Source organism: Littorina saxatilis, linkage group LG12 (assembly GCF_037325665.1).
Source record: "Littorina saxatilis isolate snail1 linkage group LG12, US_GU_Lsax_2.0, whole genome shotgun sequence".
Lineage (NCBI taxonomy): Eukaryota > Metazoa > Mollusca > Gastropoda > Littorinimorpha > Littorinidae > Littorina > Littorina saxatilis.
In genome coordinates this window covers 41,062,746-41,088,582 of record NC_090256.1, presented here as the reverse complement: position 1 = coordinate 41,088,582, position 25,837 = coordinate 41,062,746, and the positions used below count along the sequence as shown (strand labels likewise).

Sequence of the window (25,837 nt, the reverse complement as noted above, 5' to 3'; positions counted from 1 at the left end):
CAAACTGTCCCGCACACATACACAGCATAATCCTCAAAACAACCACTGATAATAGACAAACTGTCACACACACATACACAGCATAAGCCTCAAAACAACCGCTGATAATAGACAAACTGTCACGCACACATACACAGCATAAGCCTCAAAACAACCGCTGATAATAGACAAACTGTCACGCACACATACACAGCATAAGCCTCAAAACAACCGCTGATAATAGGCAAACTCCGGAACTACTTTTGGTGACCTAACACACTTTAAACACTGCAAGTGAATGTTGCCTTTTGTGTAGCTTACTGGTTCCTAACTCTTCTTTCAGGATACGCTAATATAAGCATCATGCTTGAGTACGGATGCTCAATGCCAAACATTGTACTTAATTATGTCATTGAATAAAGGTTTGCTTAAAACAATACTTTTCTCATTCTTTTTTTGTCGGGCATGTTGACAACTAGATCCTGACATGGTTGACACTTACTCAAGGGGACGAGACTGTGAAACTGAGCGCAGACCACATCAGATCCGTCTTGATACACTCCTTCATGTAGAATCTGTCAAACAAGGGGAATTTTCACTTCTGTTAAAGCAATCATCAGCTGTCTTGAAACAATCGTCAATCAGGCTATGCACATCCAAATCTCCCTAGTCCAGCAATTGCACTATGTTGAAACCCCTCTTTTAGAACTTCAAAAAATGTGAGAAGTCAAAAAACACAGTGATTGCATAAATACATTTTAGGATAAAAAAATGATCAACTGGTATGCATGTTGCACATTTCATTTCCTGTATTTAAAAAAAACTTGTCTGCAAAATGCTGGATTTTCTTCCACGGACCCCCCCCCCCCCCCCCCCCCCCCCCAATCCTTACAAGCCAACTCTTCAAAATTCCTCTCATCTCTCTCACCACCTTTGCTTTTTTCCTTTTACATTTTATTATTTTAGAGCAAGGTCATATAAAAGCGAAACACTGCAGGGGAGGGGACCTTAAAGGCACAGTAAGCTTCCCGTGAACCATCACAGATACTGTCAGGCTTTTACACACAGTACAAACACCCTTTCATTTAAACACTCACCGCTTGAGAACATCCTAGGTGCCCTCCGTAAAGAGCGAGCAATTTTCAAAGAAATTATTTTGCGTGGTTTATCTTAACCCTGAGCCATCGTAAACCTGTGTGATCCAGTTTCCTTTTTTTCACAATGTAGTCGTCAGTTTGTGATTTCAATGCGACTCACTGTAAGCTTATCTGCAATAGCATGTTATTATGTACCTCAGAGTCTAAACGCAACAAAAGGCTGCGATTCACACGAACTCTAGCGATGGCTTTTGACTGTTCAGAGGAACTGGCGATAGGCATAACCGTCGTCTGCTATGAGAACCACGACCTTGCGTGACCCTGTTCAGGGCTTTTCTTTTTTCAAACTTTTATAAAACTTCGAATTGTGCTGATCTTGTCTTGATGAAAAAAGAATTCTTTTATGATTTAAGAATGTTTGTGTAACAAGATGTCAATTTATTATTTAGATTTTAAAAGTTAGGTCTAGCGCCAAAACGCACCGTCCGATTGTCTGATCAGACAATCCGCAAAAATAATTCTTTGAAAATTGCTTGCTCTTTACGTAGGGCACCTAGGATGTTCTCAAGCAGGGAGTGTTTAAACAAAACGGTGTTTGTACTGTGTGTAAAAGTCTGACAGTATCTGTGATGGTTTACGGGAGGCGTACTGTGCTTTTAAAAGGTAGGTTCCAGTGAACCTAGGAAAGAGTTTACAGATTTCGCTACAATAATCTTTCTCAATCTTTCCAGTCTTGAATATTATGACACGAAGCAAATAAGTAAAACATACAAACAATTTGAAATACTCAATCCTTACCTTTCCCCCCAAATAAGACATACTCAATCCTTACCTTTCCCCCCAAATAAGACATATTTAATCCTTACCTTTCCCCCCAAATAAGACATATTTAATCCTTACCTTTCCCCCCAAATAAGACATACTCAATCCTTAACTTTCCCTCCAAATAAGACATACTCAATCCTTACCTTTCCCCCCAAATAAGACATATTTAATCCTTACCTTCCCCCCAAATAAGACATATTTAATCCTTACCTTCCCCCCCAAATAAGACATTTAATCCTTACCTTTCCCCCAAAATAAGACATATTTAATCCTTACCTTTCCCCCCAAATAAGACATACTCAATCCTTACCTTTCCCCCCAAATAAGACATATTAATCCTTACCTTTCCCCCCAAATAAGACATACTCAATCCTCACCTTTCCCCCCAAATAAGACATATTTAATCCTTACCTTTCCCCCCAAATAAGACATACTCAATCCTCACCTTTTCCCCCAAATAAGACATATCTAATCCTTACCTTACCCCCAAAACTACATACCTCTTTATATTGCTTCTGCTTATGATATTCTTCCTCTTCTGCCGACAGTTGTGTCCGTGGAGGTGGGGGGCCCCTGAAATAACACACACACAATTGACACATTGATTAACATTTTAATCAGGAACTGAAAATGGGAAAAGAAAACTCCTCTTTCATTAAAATCTCTTTTAGTTAAAAAAAAAAATATATATATATGAGGCACATTTCAACAACAAAAAATTAAAGATGAGCTAAAAGCTAGAGCAAGAACCTCACACACACACATACCCATACATGCACCCACAAGAGCTCGCACGCACACACACACACAAATTAAATACCTTTCTTTGACCCTTTTGTCCGGCTGAGGACTGTGCACGGCATATTCAACCCCATCGGAAGGTCCGGCAGTTATTGGTGATTTTCCTGCGCACAAGAAAGCTCACGGTAATAAAAGTTAAATGTATGGTTATAGAACAAGAAGATATTGCACATAAATGCACTAGTGTTTGTCACATAATTATGGCTTTCTGTCATTATTTACTTGTGTTTGGCCTAAAATGCAGCCTTTTTCATCATTGAATTCATAAGCTTGTATTTGACTATAAACAAGCTACACACCAAATTTTGACCAACAATCACAGGCTGTTAGCTTTCAGTTGTGACAGCTTCAAGAATGACTTTGGTTCTTTCTTACCTGTTGAACACAGACCTGGACCAGGCCGGTGCCCCTTCATGAGAAGCTGCATGGACCTGTGGAAGCTCTTCATAAGACCACCAGCTTCATTACCAGAGCTGGACTCCAAGTTTAGCATAGGCGAACGACAAGAAGAAGAAGAACACAGCCCAATATAACCCCCTCCCACCTCCTTTAAGGACTTCCTCCCTTTTCAGACCTTGTTTTCTCAGACTTTCTGGTATAAACTCTGAACATCTACCCCCATTTAAAGGTACTGAACTTGTCAAATCCAGGTGCACGGAGCCCCTGGGGCTTTTAGTCATACCTCAGGCAGCTATCCGTCAGAAGAACTACCAAGTTTCATTGACTTGCACCCAAAGAGTCAAGAACTGCAATTTTTTTACGAATTAATTTCGTACTCGGACCCGGCTGGTCTTGGCCTATTTTTGGATCTAAATTTAGATCAGGTAGATCACCACATCATGCACAAAAAGACACGTCACTAAAGCAACCTATGTCAGACGTCATTATGAGTTTGTGTAAAACAAAATGGAGGCCGGAATCACTCAAGTTGAATCGAACTCCGACCAAACACCACGTAATAACTTAGGTTAATTTATGCACTCGCGTGAACAAGAAACTGTCGAGCTTCACAGATGTTGTCGTTGGGTAGTTTTGGGTTTGTTTTACTACCATAGGACGATTTTTGAACTGTAAATGCACTCAGCTGCAACAAAAACGCAAAACGAAGGCTGTGAGCTGCACTGTGCCTTTAAGACCCTCTCCTTATTAAAACCTGATTTTCTCAGATTTCTGGATGGGGGGGGGGTGTCAACTGCATCGACTGATACTTACTGTGGTTTTGTTCATCACATGCATGGTGTTCTAAAGATGTTATTTCCGGTAATATTTCAGCTGTCTTTTCCACCTCATCCACATTATGGTTATTAAAATTAGTATCCTTTCTATCCTCGTCCAATGCTCTGGCGTGATCATTCAAAGGGGCAGGTGAAGAAACTGGAACCACTTGCTTCAAGACCTCTGTTTCATTTTCCTCCGAGATATGCCTCCCAATGAGCAGGTCCGAGTTTCCTGGAAGAAAGCAACAGTTATCATTACAAAACAAAAGCGCAATACTCAAGTGCAAGAATATTCACAAATAAAAGACTAAATAAGACTTCAACTTGTAAGCCAAGAAACTGTAGATGTTTTGATGAGATTTTGTATACATTTTTTTTTTTATACAAGAAAAGTTCGTTATTTGAACTTGCAGACCTGTTTACCCCCATAAGTGTTTTGGAGTAATGCTCAGCCCCAAAAATAGTAATCCTGGCACAAAAATAGTAATCATCCAGCATTCGTCGCCAATTACAACGCACATGACAACTGTGTCTGCGAAACGCAATCATGCACATATATTCATCATTCACAAACAAAACACATCAGTCAGTTTTTGTAGTCATCATAATTTCAAAGAAGATCACATCAAAAGCACATGCATCACTGATTCTTTTTCTTTTGCTCGTAGTAGGCCTTTTTCAGTGTGTCAAGCGCTTCTCTACTGTACTTGCGCTTGCCGAATGAGTGAGGGCGAGACTTCACCACCAGAATAAGGCTCTCCAGCGTGTTATCAGACAGACATGATCTCTGGTCAGTGCTGTGCTTTTTCACCCCATTTTGCCATTGAAAAAAACAATGCCAAACATTTTTTTTATCATGAAAATCGTTGTCTTGACACGGATAGTGGAATGGCGTATTTTTTGCAGAAAATCGTAATAAATTACGCCAAAATCGTAAGGGTAAACAGGTCTGAACTTGTAATAATACACATTATTAGCTCACGGCGACCGGTGGGTCTTTTAAGTTGATGAGCAAACAAATGATAATGAAACCAGCAACAGAGAGAAAAATTTAGCTCAGTTAAGATGAGACCTTGATTCTATTATTTTGTTCACACACAAAAACACATAATTAAAAATTTTAAGAGTAAATTTTCATTTAATTAATATACTTACCCAACTCACAAATAGCAATTAACTCTAGTTCAGTGCTGGTAACGCTGTACGCGTCCCCTTGGTAACCAAGGGAGGCCACTCTAAAAAAGAAAGTGATCCATCCCATAATGCCAGACTATCAACAGTCCGACATCCGTATGCGCGCGCATACGCCGCCATCTTATCATTCCAAAACGAAGCCCAACTCACTCTTTTTTAGACCCCAGTACCAACCACAGCGGGGAGGTGGGAGGGAATAAACGTTGTGAGTTGGGTAAGTATATTAATTAAATGAAAATTTACTCTTAAAATTTTTAATTAAATTACATATCCATACCCAACTCACAAATAGCAGATTGCTACTATAGGTGGCGGGTACTCACCAAAAATCAACGTAGAAGGGCTTGTCCTGCTGCCACCATAGAAGGTAGTGCAAAACTGCCGTCTTGACGCAAGGAGGAGATGTCTCTCAGATAATAATTCATGAAGACATCCTCCGATTTCCAATAGGCAGCCTCCAAAACATCAGCCAGACGGCCTGAACGGAGCACCGCCACAGAAGAGGCCCATGCTCTCGCCTCATGGGTTCTTGCCGAAGTCAGGGGGAGTACTGCCCTAACCTCTCCGGACTGAGTATGCCACCAGGCGTAAGCTTGCCTGATTAACGTGGAAACCCACTTGGTCAAAGTCACCTTAGCAATATCTTTGCCCCTTGCCGTATTGGGAGAAATAAAAAGCAACTTTTGATTTTCGGAACGAATGAACTTTGTTCGAGACAGGTAAACGCTGAGCGTTCTGACCGGACAGTTAACTATGTCAGGGTCTCCAGGAGCAAGGATGTTGCTCAAGGCAGGAACGTTAATGACAGGAGAAATATGGCCTGGTTTCTGATTCTTAGCTAAGAATTCTGGCCTGAATTTAAGAGATATGGAACCATCCTTTTCGGTTGCAATATCTTTATCTAAGCCGGATAAAGCATGAACCTCACTCCCTCTACGCGACGTAGCGAGCAAAGTTAGAAAAACGGCCTTGCGCGTCAAGTTAGCCAAACTAGATGACTGTAACGGTTCAAACTCGTTAGAGGCCAAAAATCTCAACACAAGCATCAAATCCCAAGCAGGGAGCGGAGACTTCATACGCGCGGCCTTAAGGGAGGCGCCCTTAATAACGCTAGCAACAACTCCGTCAAGAGTAATCTTATGGCCCAGCTGCCTAAGTGTTGACGAAATTGCGGACCTTCTAACACGAAGAGAAGAAGCCGAACCCCCTTGTCCAGCTAGCCAGGCTAAATGATTTGCTACCTGCATGGACCTTGGTGCCAAAGGCTTAACTCTGTTAAGACCACACCATTTCACCCAAGAGGCCCAGTGAGACGAGTAGACCGAACTGGTCGACTTCCTATGGGCATGCTTCACAAAGTCTATAGTGGCAGAAGAGGCCCCTGCCTTGAGCATAGCGCTTCTGACAGAATCCACCCTTGAAGGTTGAGGGCCTGAGGGTTCTCGTGAGGGATGCCCGACCTGGGTTGTAGGAGTTCTCCCTTTCTTACTGCGATGGGGATAGGCGGTCGAACCGCCAGTCGCAGCAAGTCCGGGAACCAGTGCTGGCTTGGCCAAAGTGGGGCAACCAGAACCAGCGCTGGCCTTTCCAGGTCGACCTTCCTGAGAACTTTGCCTAACAAGCAAAACGGAGGGAAGGCGTAAGCTGTCAGCCCTGTCCAATTCAGTTCCAGCGCATTCACGCCCCACGCCAGGGGATCCGGGAAGGGAGATACAAACAGAGGAAGCCTCGCTGAATACCGAGTTGCGAACAAATCGATTTGAGGCTTCTCTATCTGCTCCCAAAGACGGTGCAGGGACTGGTGTGACAGAGTCCACTCTGAATGGACCACCTTGTCCCCCCTGCTCAGCGCATCTGCAAGGACGTTCAAGCTGCCCTTCAGAAAGATGGCTGACAGCAGAATACGATGCGAAGCGCACCACTTTAGAATGAGGCACGCACTGTCTGAGAGGCTGAGGGATCTCGTTCCGCCCTGCCTGTTCACGTAAGCCGCGACAGTCCTGTTGTCGGTGTGCAACCTGACATGACTGTTCTGAACAAACGGCAGAAAAGCTTGGAGGGCCAAGGCAACGGCCTCCAACTCCAGAGCATTGATATGGCGCGTGGGAAGAGACAGATCCCACGCCCCCGAAGCCACATGCTCCCCCAGGTGAGCTCCCCACCCCGTCAGAGAAGCATCGGTGAACAGCTCGTTCTCTGGCGCCGGGCACACTATCGGGACCCCCTGTGAGACCCAGGGAAGGAGCCAGACCTGCGTGGTCGCGACAAACCAGGCTCCCAGAGAAATCTGGGTGTCCCACCCCTGGGTTGACTGATCCCACCGGGCCTGAAGAGCTGCCTGAAAAGGCCTCTTGTGTACCCTGCCCAGTGGGACAAGAGTAGCCATAGACTCCTTCTGGCCAAGCACTGATGTCAGAACCCGTACACTGGCCAGATTCTCTCCGTGAAGCGCACGGAGCAAGTCTTGAAGTTTGGCCACCCTCTTCTGAGACGGGCGGACCGACCAACTGAGCGTATCGAACTCCATCCCCAAGTAAGTGAACGTCTGGGATGGAACCAGTTCTGATTTGCCCAGGTTCACAGAGAACCCGAGCTGGGCAGCCTGACTGAGCACCATGCGAGTATGGACGTGGCACAACTCCCTGTTCTGATGCAGGATAAGCCAATCGTCTAAATAAGCTCGCAGACGCACGCCCTCCTTGCGCACAAGAGCGCAGAGCTGACGCACCACGATGGTGAATATCCAAGGCGCGAGAGAAAGGCCGAACGGCAGTGCCCTGAACTGATAGGCCTTGGCTCCCCAGCGGAAGCGCAACCACTTCCTGTCCGTAACATGCATCATGACGTGGAAGTATGCGTCTGTAAGGTCCACCGAGGTAGCCCAATCGCCTGGCCGAAGCGCCTCTCGCACAGAGGCCGGCGTCTCCATGGTGAACTTCACCGTCCGGAGATACAAGTTCAGAGTAGACAAGTCCAGAACTGGTCTCCAAGCCCCCGAGGCTTTCGGTACAACAAACAGTCTGCCGTAAAACCCCGGGGACCGTAAGTCCAAGACCTCCTCTATCGCCCCTTTCGCGAGAAGGGCTGTCACCTCCCCTTGCACCGCGGCTCTCGCCTCCGGATCCCTGGGGGGTTTGCAAAGCGGGATTATCCTGGTCAGAGGTGCTTTTTCCCCTGACCAGAGAAGTCTGAACCCCGAACGAACGATCCCGGTAACCCACTTGCTGTCCACTAGCTGCAGCCAGGAAGAGAGGGCCCCGGACGGGCCGCCCGCCACAACCAGTGCGGGGGCTACCGGGAAGGCCTGTTCGGGGGAGTTTCATTGGGGGTGGGGCTTGCGCCCCGACCCCCTAGAACCACCAAAGGACTGACCCCTCTTAGGGTAGGGCGCACCGCGACCTCTACCCCCTGAAGAGAACGACTGTTTCTGAGCCTTACCGCCACCACCAGACGAGGATGTCTGAGGTTTGGCCGTAGACTGCGTCTGAGTCCGTGACTGAGACTGAGACTGAGGTTTGCCCTGAGCCTTAGGCAAACCCTGAAAGGCAATGCGGGCTATAGCGAGATCCCTCGCGTCCGCTGTCTCCTTCTGGAGAGCATCCAAAGAGGCCTGACCCAACAACGATCCCTCCAAAAACGGGGACACTTTCAAGGACTCAATCGTGGACTTATCACAAATCCTCGATCCCGTTAAAAACGCCGACCTCCTTGAGTGCACTGCATGTGCGTAAAGGTTGGCTGAAAACGACATCTGTTCCCTTGTCACCTTGGCCAAAGTGGCCAGAAGGGTAGACACGTCAAGCGCCGAAGCGTCGAACCTGAATTCAAAGGGGTCCAGCGAGGTCGCAATCGACCTCGAAAGAGACCGTTGCAGAGACTGTGACACTGACGTCAGCTCAAGCAACGACCTCCCTGCTTCTTCAAGAGCCATCATCGAAGCCTCGGTACACGGAAGCGCAGTGCTAGAACCGTAACCGACTTCACGCAGCGAAGCAAGCTCAGGCGTCACCGGCAACACAGCCATAGGTAACGCGAAATGCTCAATCAGCTTAACAGGCCGGGGAGCAAGCTTCAACTTCTGAATACCAGAAACAGCCCGATCCCCCGCCTTGGCCAACCACGGGAGAACGTCCTCAGGTGCATCGCCACGTTGCGACAACAACGGCACCTCCGGTCCGTTCCTCCCCTTGAAAACCTTTGCCATAACATAGGCAACTGAGGAAGACTCTTTAAACCGGAACTGACCAGAATCATTCTTGGCAGACCGGAAATCGTCAAAAGCCGACCTGGGTGGCAGAAGTCTCTCCTTGCTTCTCACCACCCCTTCCGGAAAGTATTTGGAAGCCGTCTCCGCTGCCAGAGCCACCGCGCTCGACAGCTTCGCCGGCAGGTTGAGAAGGGTGTCATCCACGGCCGTGGCATTGCCCTCCTCCAACCCTCCTTCCTGGTCGCTATCACAGCCAGGTGGGTCAACGCCAGAGAGACTTGCAAAGTCCTCGGAGTCACACCCACCATCCGTCCCCCGGGGACGGAAATAGAACCGGCATACCCGACACTGAATCAGAGGTATATGCAGAGTTCATACGATTCACAGGGCTCCCTGCAACTGCTGGACCGGCGCGATGCCATTGGCCAGAAATTGCAGGAGGGCTTTCACCACGCACGTGGCTTACTCTCTCCTGTGACCGCACCCCACCGTCACCAGAGAACCTGGTAACTTGTGGGGAAGACATACCTTTAGAGCGCACCGGCTCATGCAGAAGGGACACCAGTCGACCATCACCATGCTGAGACGCATGCACTTCCGCCCGAACCACGGTAGGAGCAGCCACAGCGGAAGCCGCAGCGGAAGCTGAAGCGAAACCGGAAGTGGAAGGAGTCGGTGAAGACCTGACTCTACCCAACGAAGAGACATCAAAGACGCCAGCCGGAAGTGCGCGAATCTCTGCTTTCGTCGACGACAAATCGGCCGCCAAAGTAGAAACCTGTGTACTTAAAGTCAAAAGCAATGACGCAATATCGGCGGGAGACACACCTGAATCACCAGGAGCCCCCGACGAAACAACCGGTTTAACAACATCCTTATCCTTATCACTACGTGTGACCTTGTCCTTCTTCGCGGACAAAATGGCGGACGAAGGCTTGTCAACAACAACATCAACATCACATCCTACATTTCCCGGTTCTATCTGAGAAGTGGCGGAAATTCCATCACTCTTTCTTCTAGACGAAGAACTTCTCTTAGAGGAAGAAGTACTAGCAGCCGGAGAAGCTGAAGCAGCAGCCTGTCTCGAACTAGTTCTATTCTTGGCGCACTCCGCCATGTCAAAGCGAACTCACAAAAATTTTTCGAAACTGAAAAATTTTACAAGCTCACAAACGTGCGACAGAAACGTCGCCAAAGTTACATAAAACAAGAAAGCTCTCACCCAAAAACAGCCAGGGTATTGACAAAGCTCGGCGGCAGACCAAGGGGCGAAGTCAAAGTCAGGAAACAAAGACCAAGGCTGAACACAGCCGGAGCGTACAACAAAACGCGACCAGACACGTCGCTCGCTGAGAGTGGAATGATAAGATGGCGGCGTATGCGCGCGCATACGGATGTCGGACTGTTGATAGTCTGGCATTATGGGATGGATCACTTTCTTTTTTAGAGTGGCCTCCCTTGGTTACCAAGGGGACGCGTACAGCGTTACCAGCACTGAACTAGAGTTAATTGCTATTTGTGAGTTGGGTATGGATATGTAATTTAATGGCAATACAAAACAAAAAAAAAGGCCAAAAACATAGACCAATTCCTGAAACAACTCTTTCGGGTTTGTATGGGTTATGAAAGAGTGAATACTTTTGCTTTCACTGAGGCAGTGACTGGCCTATTATGTCGCGTGGGAAAGTTTGACCCAATAAAAGCAGTTTTCACTCTTTCACAACCCATATAAAACCTGACAGGGTTATTTCTGGAATTCGTCTATCAATCGTTAATTTCAGGGTATGTATTTTAATTGATGTTGTTGTATGTTTTATAGCTGCGTAATGTTGGGTGGGCTTGGCTGGAGTGAATGGAGTGAAAATCGCAACTGTCAAAACGAATTCCCAAACTTGGGCAATAAAATATTCTGTATTCTGTTATCAATTCAAACAAACACCTATCATGACTAACCCCACTTCTGCCCCTGGCCCTGCCCCGTCATGGGGTTGGTGAGCTCTAGGTCGCGGTGACATTCCACTATGTCCTTCTGCAGCTTGGCCTTGCGCTCGGCTCTGACCGCCTCCTCACGCTCCCTCTGCAGCTCCTCCGCGCTCAGCATCCGCCGTGTCTGGAACACCGTCAGGTTGAACCCCGGCACCACGATCTCGTCCGCAGGCGACCGGACTTCACTGTCCGTGTCCCTGGTGTCAAACTGTGAGGCCGTTTCTCTGCCTCTGGCCTCACAATCAACGCTCAGCCCACCAGGAGCGGTCCTACTCTGGCCGTTGCCTGTGTCCGATCCGTGAAGTTGGGTTCTTTGGTCGTCTTCAGCGTCGTCGCTTACGGCGTCCCACTCAGCGTCTGAGGATGAAGTGTCGCATGAAGTGGAGTTGGTCTGATGCTGACCCGCCTCCCCATTAATGGTCTGTTCTGATGTGGAGCTGTCCGGGTTTGGTTGAGCCCATTCCTCGCTCTGCAGCTGATCATATGGATGATCTAAAACCAAACAAGTACGCATACGTTTTATTCGTCCACCAAATCTATCATTTTTTAAGAGCATGTTTATAAGCTTAATTTTAGTGCTCCATTGTTTGAATTGATTGTATGCAGCATTATTTGTAATTCTTTGATTAAAATTTGCGAAACCAAACAAGTTTATTATCAATATAATTATAAAGCAGGCTTCCATGTCAAACAAAGTAGGTCAATCATCTTCACTCAACTCAAGAACACTTGGATTCTGCAAAGTGTGAAATGATACATGAGCTACAGGTTCAATTTACAAGTCCAAATATTTCTAAATTTGTCAAGCACCACACAGACACTCTTGTACACACATACACATGAGAAAACACACCCGCATACTCTCTCCTTCCTCCGTGACTTTCATGTTATATTTTCTTTGCCTTTAATGAACAACAACACCAACACCAACATTCATTGTTACAAGTTTGCACTCCTTACATCCATAAAGGTCTTCGTACGACACCGGAACCACATCCCTGGCAAATTCCTCAACTTTTTCTTCAGTTTGCTGCACACACAGAAAATCATTTTCTCATTAGGGCGATACAACTTTGCATCAGAAAAGATACACTTTGACCTCCCCCACCCTTACATTCAAGTTTCCTGTCAAGTTACATCCACACAAGCACAGAACTATGTAATGAACCACAATGTATGTATGCTCATAGTTAAATCAAAACCAGCAGACTGAACAGAAGACATTACGAGAAAGATCACAATTTTATTAAGAATAATCCATTACTAGGAGCCACACTTATTGCAAAATGTTTCAGGTGTTGTACACATTTCAGGAATAAAACTGAACAAAATAGGCATTGCTTTGCTTCAACCTATTGTAACTGTCTAAGATCGTTCGGGTGAATTGCAATAAACAATTTTTGAAAATAACTGTCGGGTTTGTATGGGTAGTGAAAGACGGAATACCCTTGCCAAAACATCAGACAAACATTGGAGGGGCCTATCACTAGCGAGACGTGTGTCGGAAACATGCAGACGGGGTGTGTTGGAAACACGTGCTTCTGTCCATGCGTTTCTGACACATCCCTCCCTAATGATTGGCCCGTCCAATGTTTGTCAGAGGTTTTGGCAAGGGTATTCACTCTTCCACAACCCATACAAACCCGACAAAGAGTTATTTTCAGAACTCCCCTTTTGTCACGCTCCTGTCAAACATAACATAATCAAGCAAAACTAATTACCAGGCCTGTTTCAGCTTCCAGCATCTGGTGCGTTATCGACCTTTCACTGTCAGTGCTGGTGGAGAAAACATACAAACATAAAACGTATAGTGAGTTTTCAAAGCAGTAGACAATGAAATTCTGAATTTGTATTCAAACTACTGACTTTTCGTTACTTTGGTGAGATGAAAAGTTAATGAAAAGAGGAATATTAGCCTTCTGTGAGGATGGAATATTTACTGAAGTTGTAATTTGACCTGCAAAGTTAGTAAACTTCACTTTGTTGAAGCAAAAGATGCATTTTCTTTTTTTTTCAGAACTACAACTACAAGCTTCTTACTAAGTTATAAAATCTTCCAACACAAAATGTAACACACACACACATACCCCCCCCCCCCCCCCCCCCAGTTTTAAAGTATAGGTTTCACAGTACCTGTGATATAGGGCCACTCTGCGAGACCAAGTCAGATGGTTGTACGACACCAAAGCCACCTTTAGGGTTTTCTTCAGTACCAACTTCTCAAACATCTTCACTCCCCTGTTCGTCCAAGATTTAGCGATCTGAAAAATTCACACAAAAATGTGCATTCATAACCTTTTGATGCTACTTTAAATTTCCACTACCAGTCTAACTTAATCAGACAACTGAAAGTTACGTTGAATGATCTCTGGAGAATAAGGAATTCAAATCAACTTTCAGTAAGTACACTGTACCTTCCGAACAGTTTTCAGATGCTCACTCGAATGAAAGTCATGAGATCAATAGATATCTCTGACTGTTCATGTTAAAATGTGCTCTGAACAAACACACATTGCATCGTTTCAAAATCTCAGCTGTATAACTGATTGATGGTTTTCTTATTTTAATTGTCATCACAACTTTGTTTATTTATTATTCTCTTTATTTATATAGCGCCTTATCCGAAGTTCAAAGCTACATTGGGTAGCGCAATTCTCTTGCTGCATGCCGTCTCCGGGGATAGCACTCCAAAATTCCTTGAGGGATTTCCCGAAGAGCAATGAGATATACCAAATACCAGATACATACGGGTTGTATTCCTGCCAAGGCACATCGGAAGCAACTGACAGGGTGCAGTGCGATGTCTTCAGGTACGGTGTGACAAATGGAGGTGGCCGGTACAATTTCCGAATATCCATAGTCCATGTAGAACACGTCAAACATGTTCTTATTCCTGAAACAGTTATACAATCGAATACAATTAATAACAAGAAGAGCAAACGCTCGATCGAGTCACTTTCGCAGTTCTGAATATTATATGAGGCATCAGATGGACAGGAAGAAATTGCTATTCACAACACAATGAGTCACGTTCACATAAAATTTGAGCCCGGTCACTTTTATAGTTTCCGAGAAAAGCCCAACGTTAAGTTGTGTGTTGCCGAACAGAAAAGGCTAGTTATCTCCCTTGTTTTTCTGATAACGTTCGTAAAAGGCTACAGATGTAAATACTTTGATGTAAAGAATAATCCTACAAAGTTTCAATCACATCCGATGAACTTTGTCAAAGATATAAAATGTCTAATTTTTCCTTTGACGCTGACCTGTGACCTTGAAAAAGGTCAAAGGTCAACGAAACCATCGTTAAAGTGTAGAGGTCATTGGAGGTCACGACTAAACAAAATATGAGCCCGATCGCTTTGATAGTTTCCGAGAAAAGTCCAACGTTAAGGTGGTGTCTACGGACGGCCGGCCGGACGGCCGGCCGGACGGCCGGCCGGACAGACTAACACTGACCGATTACATAGAGTCACTTTTTCTCAAGTGACTCAAAAACGCACTTAAAAAGTAACTTAGGGGGGTTACCAGCTACACATATTCCATTACACACAAATCACATACAGGTTATTCTCCAGGGCTGTGTACCATTGGAAACCATGTTAGTTTTGTTACTAAGTTGACATTTCTTTAACCCTTTCGCTGCCAATCAAAACTTGCGTATGTGCATTCCTGACTGCCAGGGAATATTGGAGTTCGGGGTGTAATAATTCACAAAAAATTCTAGCTCCAAACTGGCAGTAGGTAGGTAATTAAAACCTATGTTATTTTTAAAGGAAATTGAACCAAGAATCTGTTTTTAGTGTCTAAACATGGAAATAATAATTAGTTTGGTTTATAATAATGTTTAAATATGAACTTTTGAAAAATCAGTCCGGCGCATCTTCCGGTGCCTGTGGATCAAACACAGGTGGCTGTTTTGCTTGCTCCAAGAAAGGATTATAATCACTGTCATCTACCTGTTTCCAATGAATTGTCCGAAAGAAGATCTCCCCCTTCCCCTGTCAGTATCCATAATCATTTGCACCGCCTGTAGCGTCAGTCCGGCTTTGTTTTTCCCTACTAGGGCCCGGTCGACTGTCACCGTTAGCCATTTTGACGAGTCGAGATTTCTCTCCCCTACCCTGTCGCCAAGGCCGAAAATAGCCTTCAGATGCAAAACCGCGTCACCATTTATGTTTATTCATGAGAATGAGGTATCCTACCAAGCCATTGGCTGTGTCAGCAGTGACGTAGCATTTCTGGAAAATCCCGGAACGGAGAAGATGGGTTTACCCGTCCTAAGGCCCTGCGGCCGGCTGCACAAGCGCATGACGGGTATACCCGTCATAAGGCAGTCAAGTGGTTAACAGACATTTTAACCTTACAAATTGATTTCATGAATAAGAACTGGTTCCATATGTATCCTTGGCCTGCAGATAAAGAATTAGAAATACTTGCACATTTTGTTTGTCTATGCTCAGTAAATTACAAGTCAAGTACTTCAACTTCGTAACATGGACCCTAAACTTGAATAGAGCGGGTCCCTGGGCGCACTAAATTTGCATTGTAATGCATTCTGTCGGTACTGATGTAATCATCATCTTATAATTGCCCTTCAGAATGAACAAGAACGTTCACTTGGTTGAGTTTTGAAAACGAGAAAATCTAACCGATATGACAAATAACGCTTTTGTGAAGGTCTCACAGAAATTCCAAAACTCATCTTGGTTTTTCCACCCTCTAAAGTTTTGCTGCAAGGGTACTTGGGCTTTGGACCCCTTAAAAATTATGTTTGGGGTCCCGGGACCCTCCAGGCAAAGCATCTGTGGGGAGCCCTGTAGCCTGAAACAGAGTGAGCCAGTGCTGGCAACAAACTGACCAATCGATTCTGATGACAGTGGCTCTTCTCCACTGGGTAGTGTTTCTGCCATCCTGCTTTCTGCAGCACACCAGCACAGTGGAACCCTCCGCAACACCGTCCGTCTTCCCAACAGGCAGCTGACGCAGTGCAGGATTCAGCTTGTGCTCAAACTCATCAAAACAGACCAAGTCTGTTTCTGAAATAAACAAAAACAATTTTTTTTAAGACTAACAAAGCGCATGATTTAGGTTCCACTCAAATTCATCAAAATGAACCAGGTCTGTTTCTGAGATAAAATAACAAACAAACATAGGTTTTTCTTTTAAGACTGACAAAGCGCAGGTTTTAGTTTTCCACTCAAAGTCAAACTCATAAAAATTGACCAGATCTTTTTTCAGGATAAAATAACAAATTACATTTTTGACTAACGAAGCGCAGAATTTAGCATCCACTCAAACATACCAAACCAGACAAGGTCTTTTTACATTTAGTCAAGTTTTGACTAAATGTTTGACATAGAGGGGGGAATCGAGACGAGGGTCGTGGTGTATGTGTGTGTGTGTGTGTGTCTGTCTGTCTGTCTGTCTGTCTGTGTGTGTGTAGAGCGATTCAGACTAAACTACTGGACCGATCTTTATGAAATTTGACATGAGAGTTCCTGGGTATTCTTCTTCTTCTTTTCGATCGCCGATCACACTTGGAGTCCAGATCTTGAGATATAATTAGTGGTCCTCTGCAGCGCAGCCACTGGCCCGTACAGCTTGTTGTGCAGGGACTCCGGCATTGGCCAGATTTCTTCTCTCAGCACCTGGTGGTTCCTGCAGTCTCGTAGGATGTGGGCCGTGTCCTGCTCTGCTTCCCCACAAGAACACATGGGGGAGGGCACAACATGCAGCTTCTTGTGGAGATGCTGGTTAAGTCTGTTGTGTCCCGTTCTCAGGCGGAAGATGACCACCTGCTGTGGTCTGGATAGCAGGTGGTAGCTGTCCTGTGGCTGGGGCGTCCTGTGCAGAGACTTAATGATGGTCTTCATCTCTGTCAGGCTCACAGGGTTGTTCTCTTGCTCATCTTCTGCACCCAGCTTTGCCATCCTGTCCGCCTCTTTGTTTCCCTGTACACCACAGTGGGAGGGGATCCATTGCAGTACTGTCCTCAGGCTTTTGATGTTGTGTAGAGCGTGTTCCAGCTGAGGCAGTTTGCTACTGGTCATTGCTTGTAGTACTGACAGAGCGTCAGTCAGGAAGACCACCTGGTTGTCATGGTTGACTCTGTCGTTGATGGTGTATGCTGCATGGATCAGTGCCTGTACCTCAGCTCTGTAGTTTGTACAGTGGAGGCCTGTTGGTATAGCTTCTGCTTGCCTCTCTCCACTGGGGTACTGGACATACACCCCCGCTCCTCCATTTTTGACGGCCTCTGTGGCTGACCCATCAGTATACACCCGTATCCATGCTTCTTGGGGGTACCTTTCTTCAAGCACGGCAAGAGTCAGGGCTTTTTTCGTCACATTGCTCTGCTCGTCCTTTGTTGTGAGGTAGGGGACACTGGTCTGTATGTCCAGGTTTCCTTGTTTGTCTTCCCAGGGTGGGGCGTCAAGGGAGAAAGATGGTGGCTCCACTAGCTCTGGCATCTCTGTCTGATGTTTCTTCTGCAAAGCCCTTGCCTCAAGAGCGAAGCTTGATCTTTTCAGCCTGCCTGAGGACATCTTCTTGAGTCTGTCATTCATTGGATGGTCATGAGTGCACTGGTACTTGGTGGCTTGTACCATTGTTTTGCAGTCTCGCCTTTTGCTCAGTGGAGGAATGCCAGTCACCTGTTCCATCTTCTGTATGGGTGTTGATTTCATTGCGCCCGTGATGATTCTCAGCGCTTGGTTCTGTACTTTGTCTAGGGCCTGCTGGTGTGTCTTGGCTGCTGTTGCCCAAGAGCTTGATCCGTACTCAAGGTGCGGTCGTACAGTCCCCTGGTAGACTGATTTCAAGATCTTCTCGTTTGCACCCCAGTGGGATCCTGCCAGCTTCCGCATGATGTTTAGTTTTCTCCTGGCCTTTCCCTCTGCATTCATGATGTGTTGTTTCCAGGTCATGCGCTTGTCATAGGTGACCCCCAGGTATGTTTGCTGGTCTTCAAATTTCAGGGGTGTGTCACCCAAGGTCAGTTTGCCAGGTGTCGCTTTGGCAGAGAGTGTGAAGAGAGTGGCAGTGGTCTTCTCCCTGTTGATGGTCACACACCAGTCTTCCGCCCACGCTGCAACCTTTTCTAGGGCAAGTTGCATCCTGTAGGTTGCTGTGGTTGCATACTCTTCCGAGCACCAGAGAACAAGGTCATCAGCATACAGTGCCGCTTGGACTCCCTTGGGCAACTCTGGTACCAGGTCGTTAATGAAGAGTATGAATAGCGTGGGGGAGAGTACTCCTCCCTGTGGAACTCCTTGGCGTAGTAGCACCTTTCGGCCACAGTGACCGTCCACCAGCACTCTGGCCTTTCGGTTGTGCAGGTACGACTTGGTCCACTGGTACATGTTGCCTTTGACGCCGGAACGTAGGAGCTTCACAAGGAGTCCATCTTTCCAGACCTTGTCGAAGGCCTTCTGCAGGTCAATGAAAGTGGCCAGGGTGACCTTCTGGGCCTGGTAAGCATCCTCTATGACCTGGCTAAGGTGTGTTGTCTGGTCCTCCGTACTTCTGTGCTGTCGGAAGCCGGCTTGTTCTGGGACGATGATGCTTTCTGATTCCAGGTACAGCTGCAGGCGCTGGTTGACAATGCGCTCCATGGTTTTGCATACGCAGCTTGTCAGGCTGATGGGTCGGTAGCTCAGGGTTTTGGTCTTGTTTTTCCCTTTCTTTAAAACTGGGATCATCCTGGCTTCCTTCCAGCACTGAGGTACCTGTCCCTGTCTCCAGCTGAGGTTGAAGATGCCCAGTAGTTTCTGGAGGGCCGAGTTGCCTATGTGTTGCAACATCTCATTCGTAATGTTGTCTGGACCTGGAGACTTCTTCTTTTTGAGCTTCTTGATGGCATTCTTCAGCTCGGCCATGGTGATGTTTTGTTGCATGGCATCCTGGACGTTTCTTTCTGTTCTTTCTCTAATTTCTGTTCTGACTTCCTTTTGTAGAGGCAGGGGTATGGTGGTGTCGCTTTCTCCCCGATATGCTTGGGCGAAAGCATTGGCAGCGGCTTTTCAAGTGAGTGTTCTTCCTTCCTCCTCCAGGGTGATCTTCTGTCCCTTGTTGCTCTCTTCATTCAGTGCTCTTGTAAGTTTCCAGAGCTTTGTTGTGTCTTTTTCCATATTCAGCCCTGCCGTCTTTTCTCTCCAGCCTCTTCTCTTGCACTCTAGCTTTGTCTTCAGATGTTTTGCTTTGCTTTCTTGGAGTTTGATGTTGTTCTCCTGGCTAGGGTTCGTCTCTGCCTCTTCTCTCATTCTTGTGAGTGCATCGTGCGTCTTCTGCAGCTCATCGGACCAGTATGGGATGTAGTCCTTCCTCACTCCACGTGGGATGCTGTCCTTGGCTGCCTGGATTATGCTAGCATTGAATTCCTTTATCACGTTGTTGATGTTTCTCCCCTCTGTTTCTATGGCTCTGGTCAGCTCATTTGTTCGTATGTTGAACAGTCCCCACTTTGCCTTTTTGTAGTTCCATCTCGGGTGTTGTGGATGCTCAGATGCTGAGTCTCTACTGATGGTAAGGAGAACTGGGCGATGGTCGCTTCCACCCAGCTGTTCATCCACTTTTCTTGAGATGTTTTTGTGGATGTCATCCGTGCACAATGCCAGGTCTGGTGTTGTTGTTGAGTGCCAGCGGCGCGAGTAGAAGGTAGATGGATCTCTGGGGTCGTTGACAAGGATCAGGTGGTTGTCGTCCTGCCAAGATTCAATGTCTTCTCCTCGCCTGTCTAGTGTTTTATATCCCCAACTCTGGGACTGGCTGTTAAAGTCTCCAGCGATGAGGAAGCCGCTGTCAGGGACCTGGATTGTGTCAAGCGACAGCATCTTGTCGTTGGGGCAGTAGTAGTTGACGATGTTCATCTTGCTGTCATTGGTCGTTATCTTGACTTCTATGTACTCTGCTTCTTCCATGTATCTGTTGGTTTCACTGGCATTTATGTTGTTCCTGACCAGAGTCATCACTCCTCCTTTCTTCCTCCCTTGTCGGTCACTCCTGAACACCTGGTACCCTCGGATCTTAAAGGGCTTCCCTTCTTGCAGGTGTGTTTCCTGAATGCAGCAGATGTTGATGCTGTTTTCATAGAGGAAGTGCTCTAATTCTTCCTTCTTATTGGATACCCCCTCTGCATTCCAATGCATGATGTTAATAGTGGGGTTGTCCTTGGCTCTGCTGTTTTTCCGGCCAGTCGCTTTCCTTTCTCGTCCCCTGGCTCCACAAGACGAGATGAAGGGACCTCCAGTAGCTGAGGGTGGACTCCTTTGAGGCGCGGAGCCCGGCGCTGCACCTGCCTGGTGGATCCTCACAGGGCGAGCACCATTACTGTCAATTCTGTTTCCAAGTGTCATAATGGCAGTTGATGCGTAGTGTTGTGGTTTGTTGGAGTGCGCCGTGCGGCCCAACACATACGTCTTCAGCACTCGAGGTTTCTGTCAGATTTACCTCACCCTTAGCTCATGGCCCAAGGACCTGCCCTCGGCCTGTGAGCACAAGGTTGGTCCATATTTATAGTCTGGCTTCTACCCTTCGACCTGTCCAGCTTGGGAAGCCTTGCCAGGAGTTTACACTCCCGCTGGCATAGCTCTTAGGGTCACCGAGACACGCAAACACCACACCACGTTAAGGAATGGGCCATGTGGTGGGTTCCTGGGTATGATATCCCCGGACGGTTTTTTTTATTTTTTTGATAAATGTCTTTGATGACGTCATATCCGGCATTTTGTAAAAGTTGAGGCGGCACTGTCACACCCTCATTTTTCAATCAAATTGATTGAAATTTAGGCAAAGCAATCTTCGACGAAGGCCGGACTTTGGTATTACATTTCAGCTTGGAGGCTTAAAATGTAATTAATGACTTTGGTCATTAAAAATTGTAATTAAAATTAATTTTTTTATAAAACGATCCAAAAATATGTTTATTGTATTGTTCATCATTTTCTGATTCCAAAAACATATAATTATGTTATATTCGGATTAAAAATTAAAAATATAAAAATTATGATTAAAATTAAATTTCCGAAATTGATTTAAAAACAATTTCATCTTATTCCTTGTCCGTTCCTGATTCCAAAAACATATAGATATGATATGTTTGGATTAAAAACACGTTCAGAGAGTTAAAAAGAATAGAGATATAGAAAAGCGGGCTATCCTCCTCAGCGCAACCGCTTCCGCGCTTTTCTGTATTGTTAATTTCACTGCCTTTGCCCCGAGCGGTGGACAGACGATGCTACGACTGTACGGTCTTGCGGAAAAAATGCAATGCGTTCAGTTTCATTCTGTGAGTTCGACTGAGCTTGACTAAATCTTGTATTTTCGCCTTACGCGACTTGTTTTTTTAAATGACGAAGTACTGGATATAGCCTGCTCTCAAAAACATCACATTAGACCAAGTCTGTTTCTGGGACAGACAAGACTTTATTTTCAAAATCAACCTCCTATTTCCAGACCTCCCTGTAAGTTTAACATTACCAGCATTTGTTCTCTGTCTCAATTGTTGAATGAATTATGCCTGCGTCTGTTGTAAACAGAATGTTCAGGGGTACTGACTGGTAAGATGCGAAAGAGTGGAGGTTAAAACATGTTAAAATATTGAACCTAACATACAAGCACAACTTTCAAAACTGCCTAATGTGTTTATACAAGACACTATCATAATAAAAGACTTAACACTTATGAATTATGATGGATTTTCAAAGTCAGTATGTCAATGAACAACTACAAAACTTCTTCAGGTATAAAACCCTGAACAAATCTCACTAGATCTAGCAACAACATGCAAACACATTTTATCATGGTAAAGTTATCAATATCTACACATGTATGTATCATATATGTTCAACTTAAAAGTTAAACTGCCACCATGTACCAATCTGAATCGATGAATCATGGTAATTAAAATCTACACATGTATTTATTATTGTAAGTTCAACTCACCTGGTTCCATTCGAAGCCAAAAGTCACCCGGGTCAACAATATGAGTTACCCGCCCACAAATCAGAGGCACTGCAGTGCCTTCGTATGATGCCATTGTGTCTATATCTCACGCTTAATGCTGGATGTAACATTCACCTGAAATCAGAAATATCATTCAACATCAAAGTATGACAATTGACATAATTTCATTTCTCCAGAATAAGTATACATATGTGCATTATAGAAGTAAAGGCTGAATTAAACATCCCACAGAACCGTCGCGATATAACCTTGAATGGTTGAAAACGACGTTAAACACCAAATAAAGAAAGAAAGAATCTCACAGAAGAGGCTCCTACTGATCTTATTCTTAACATATCATTATCAACTATGTAATATCATTCAGAGTCTCTCCTTTATTAAACCAAATATGTTACTGCCTCTGCAGTCTTAGATATGTGGGGGTGAGTTTCACATGACGAGAACTCTTCTGGTAGGACTTCCCATGGCGGATGTGTTTTTTTGTGGTTTTTTTGCTTAACGCCCAGCCGACCACGAAGGGCCATTTCAGGGCGGTGCTGCTTTGACATATAACGTGCGCCACACACAAGACAGAAGTCGCAGCACAGGCTTCATGTCTCACCCAGTCACATTATTCTGACACCGGACCAACCAGTCCTAGCACTAACCCCATAATGCTAGACGCCAGGCGGAGCAGCCACTAGATTGCCAATTTTAAAGTCTTAGGTATGACCCGGCCGGGGTTTGAACCCACGACCTCCCGATCACGGGGCGGACGCCTTACCACTAGGCCAACCGTGCCGGTCCCCATGGCGGATGGTCCAGTTAACACTTTCTACCCTTGCTATAATGACCAAGTTTTTTTTTTATAGCCGAGACCAGCTGTGCTGCAGCAGGTCACTCAGAATTGTAGTTACTGTGTAGTAACTGTGTTTCAACATGCTGGAATGCAAGCGTTAGATCGATGTTACAGGAAGTGACTGAAGCTAACAGTCTGACTCTGAGCGGATATAATATCCGTACCTGGTCAGATAGAGCCATATGAGTTGATACAGATACAGTGGAGTCCGGGTACAACGAATCTCAAGGGAGATACATTTTAGTTCGTTATATCAGTAATTCGCTGTAGAGCTTTTAACCCTAAATGGCCTCAAGACAAGTTTTCCCAATCACCTTCAAATGACCGTCCCATCGATCTTTCCTTGGAGAGTACAATCTCTGCATGTTTTCAACAGCTTCATAATATAATCCATAGAGAGAGGCAAACTAACAGCGGGAGGTGCATGAAAAGCGTCAGTTTTCATGATAAAACTTTGACTCGCTCATTCACGGGACATAACTGCACTCCGGACTGTCCACAGTGTTGAGCAATTTAGGAGATTTCGATCACTGCCTGAGGAGAGTATCGATTCAAACGAACGCGTGGTTCTATATCGCGTCACTCGGTCACGGATCGGAGAAAACAAAAAAACAGTTCCAGATTTCGAAACCATGTTCGTCAGCCATTGTTTTTAGCAAGACAGACCACATGTGCACGAGCTTCGCTGACGTACATCGCAAAATGTCATGACGTCACCACAACTTTCGGTTTTGGTTCGATCTGTTCCGTGCACCTCCCGCTGTTAGTTTGTTCAGAGTTTGCTCGTTAGTTTGTTCAGAGTTCGCTCATCAGGCGATGTGCACTTGTGTTTGTGTATTTTTGTCTTTGGAGACAATTATTGACATCAGTTCGTTGTAGCCTTGTGACTTTTAGAGACAAAACGGCTCTGGGGCGATGAAAACGTGTTTGTTAAAAGAGGGGTTCGTTATGCAAATGAGTTCAAAAGGTTCGATGTAGCCGGAAAGTAACAAGTAAGAAATAGAAGGCTGTCTGCCGGGAAATCAATGGCAGTTTGTTAAAAGAGGGATTTTGTTATACCCAGGTTCGTTATAGCTGGACTCCACTGTATATATATCCGTACCTGGGAGACAATGAGTTAAACGGTGCTCTGGAGTCGTGAAGACTGATCTGTCCTGGACAATACTGGTCGGGTGTGAAATTAGCTTGGCTCAAGGTAGTACTATACAAGTATTACTATTAGAAATAATCTATCACTCTTGCTTCATGTTGTTCGTCCTGTTCGTATTCTTTCGTCGGGGCCCAGTTGCTGCGTTAGGTAGCACTGGGATGTAGACTAGCCCCACACTAGCCCAGGGCCTGAAAGTGGGCTCTAACTAAGGCGAATCGCGAAAATCAGTAGCCTGCCTACCAACCCCACCCTGTTTTGATTTTTTTAAAGGTACACTATCCACTTAACTTTAACTCTACTCTCCAGGGACCTTAGGCCCACCAAGCAATGAGGATAGTTCCCCGGTATAGGGATTTCCTCAGCACCTTGAACTTGAAGAAGCAGAAGAACAAAAAGGACCTACATCAGTACGTGGTACTCCAACAGAATCAAATATATATGTCAGTTATATGGCATACTAACACTAGCTACTAACAATCAGAAAAAGTGTACTTTCTACATCAGCTCTAAATCGTGTAAATGAGGATAGTTGGCCTGCACAGAGATTTCCTCAGTGTTTGAAGAAGAAGAAGAAGATCCGCCCTACGTTTTTGATCACTATATACTCATTCTCTGGTTTTTGCCTTTCTCACAAATATGGGAACTAAGTATAATGTTAGATTTATTAAGGTAAAGCAAAACTTTTCCAAAACGTAAAATATCTGCACGCTTCTGATCTCTATAAACCTCACTTCACAAAGGTTTGAACTCAGTTGTTTCCTTTTCCAAGCATGGCTGTCCTTTAATGGCTTTATAACCAGTACAAGCAACTAAGATTTAGTTTTACAAGGCCAAAGCATTCTTGACCTTGCATTTTTCGTGCTTATATTTATTCGCGCAAAGCCTGCTTTCTGGGAAACAAGAACTTTATGAAGAAATGAAACTAGGAAAACTCACACAGAGGTAACGGCCATCTTGACTTTCCAGGAAGGGGTTTGTTGGGCGCAAAGTAAAAATCCGGAGCAGAGTTGGAATAATCGAGATTTCCCGAAACCTCATTTGATTTCCAACAAAGCGCCGCATTTCCGGAAACGAGCTGCCTCGTTCTAGAAATGGCAACCCTTCGACTGGCACAAAAAAGTATACCCTTTTCACAGGTCATGAATAAGGTACATGAAAAAGCAAGGTCTTATACAGGGGAAGTCTTGAATTGGGATGTGGGGGTACACTGTGTAACAATTCTCTCAGTGACAGTGCATGCAGCTAGCTAGTTGCTGCTGTCTCGATCTATTTTGAACACAATGATTTTTTTTTCTCAGAGTAGAGTGTTAGTTTGTTACAACAGGCTGAAATCATCTTTAATTTGAATCAACATTTTGCAACAATCAATCACATCAATATTGCGCACAGACTTGCACATTACGTTTCAAGAGCCTAGATTACCATGCAGTGACAAGACGCGGCCTACTCAGTAAAGGGACGTAATGCTGTCTCTGCAGCCCAGAGAGACTGTGTGAGTTTAATATATAATCAGTTAAGACTGAGTAAAAAATTATTACAATCGATACCAGATTGCCAATTTTAAAGTCTTAGGTATGATCC

General features: G+C 45.3%; 1 protein-coding gene across 1 annotated transcript in view; it reads right to left on the bottom strand.

Annotated features, from left to right (window-relative positions):
• LOC138981952 (uncharacterized) overlaps positions 1-25,237 on the bottom strand; it is a 40,427-nt gene extending 15,190 nt beyond the window's left edge. The window contains exons 1-12 of the mRNA XM_070355136.1: positions 25,193-25,237; positions 22,248-22,382; positions 16,165-16,342; positions 14,055-14,199; positions 13,440-13,567; positions 13,028-13,082; positions 12,267-12,336; positions 11,274-11,798; positions 3,915-4,151; positions 2,722-2,806; positions 2,402-2,474; positions 482-554 (exon numbers count right to left, since the gene is read on the bottom strand). Coding sequence (XP_070211237.1) covers positions 482-554; positions 2,402-2,474; positions 2,722-2,806; positions 3,915-4,151; positions 11,274-11,798; positions 12,267-12,336; positions 13,028-13,082; positions 13,440-13,567; positions 14,055-14,199; positions 16,165-16,342; positions 22,248-22,341 — 1,663 coding nt within the window. The 5' untranslated portion in view covers positions 22,342-22,382; positions 25,193-25,237. The remainder of the gene's footprint in view (positions 1-481; positions 555-2,401; positions 2,475-2,721; positions 2,807-3,914; positions 4,152-11,273; positions 11,799-12,266; positions 12,337-13,027; positions 13,083-13,439; positions 13,568-14,054; positions 14,200-16,164; positions 16,343-22,247; positions 22,383-25,192) is intronic.
• Between the last annotated feature and the right edge of the window lie 600 nt (positions 25,238-25,837).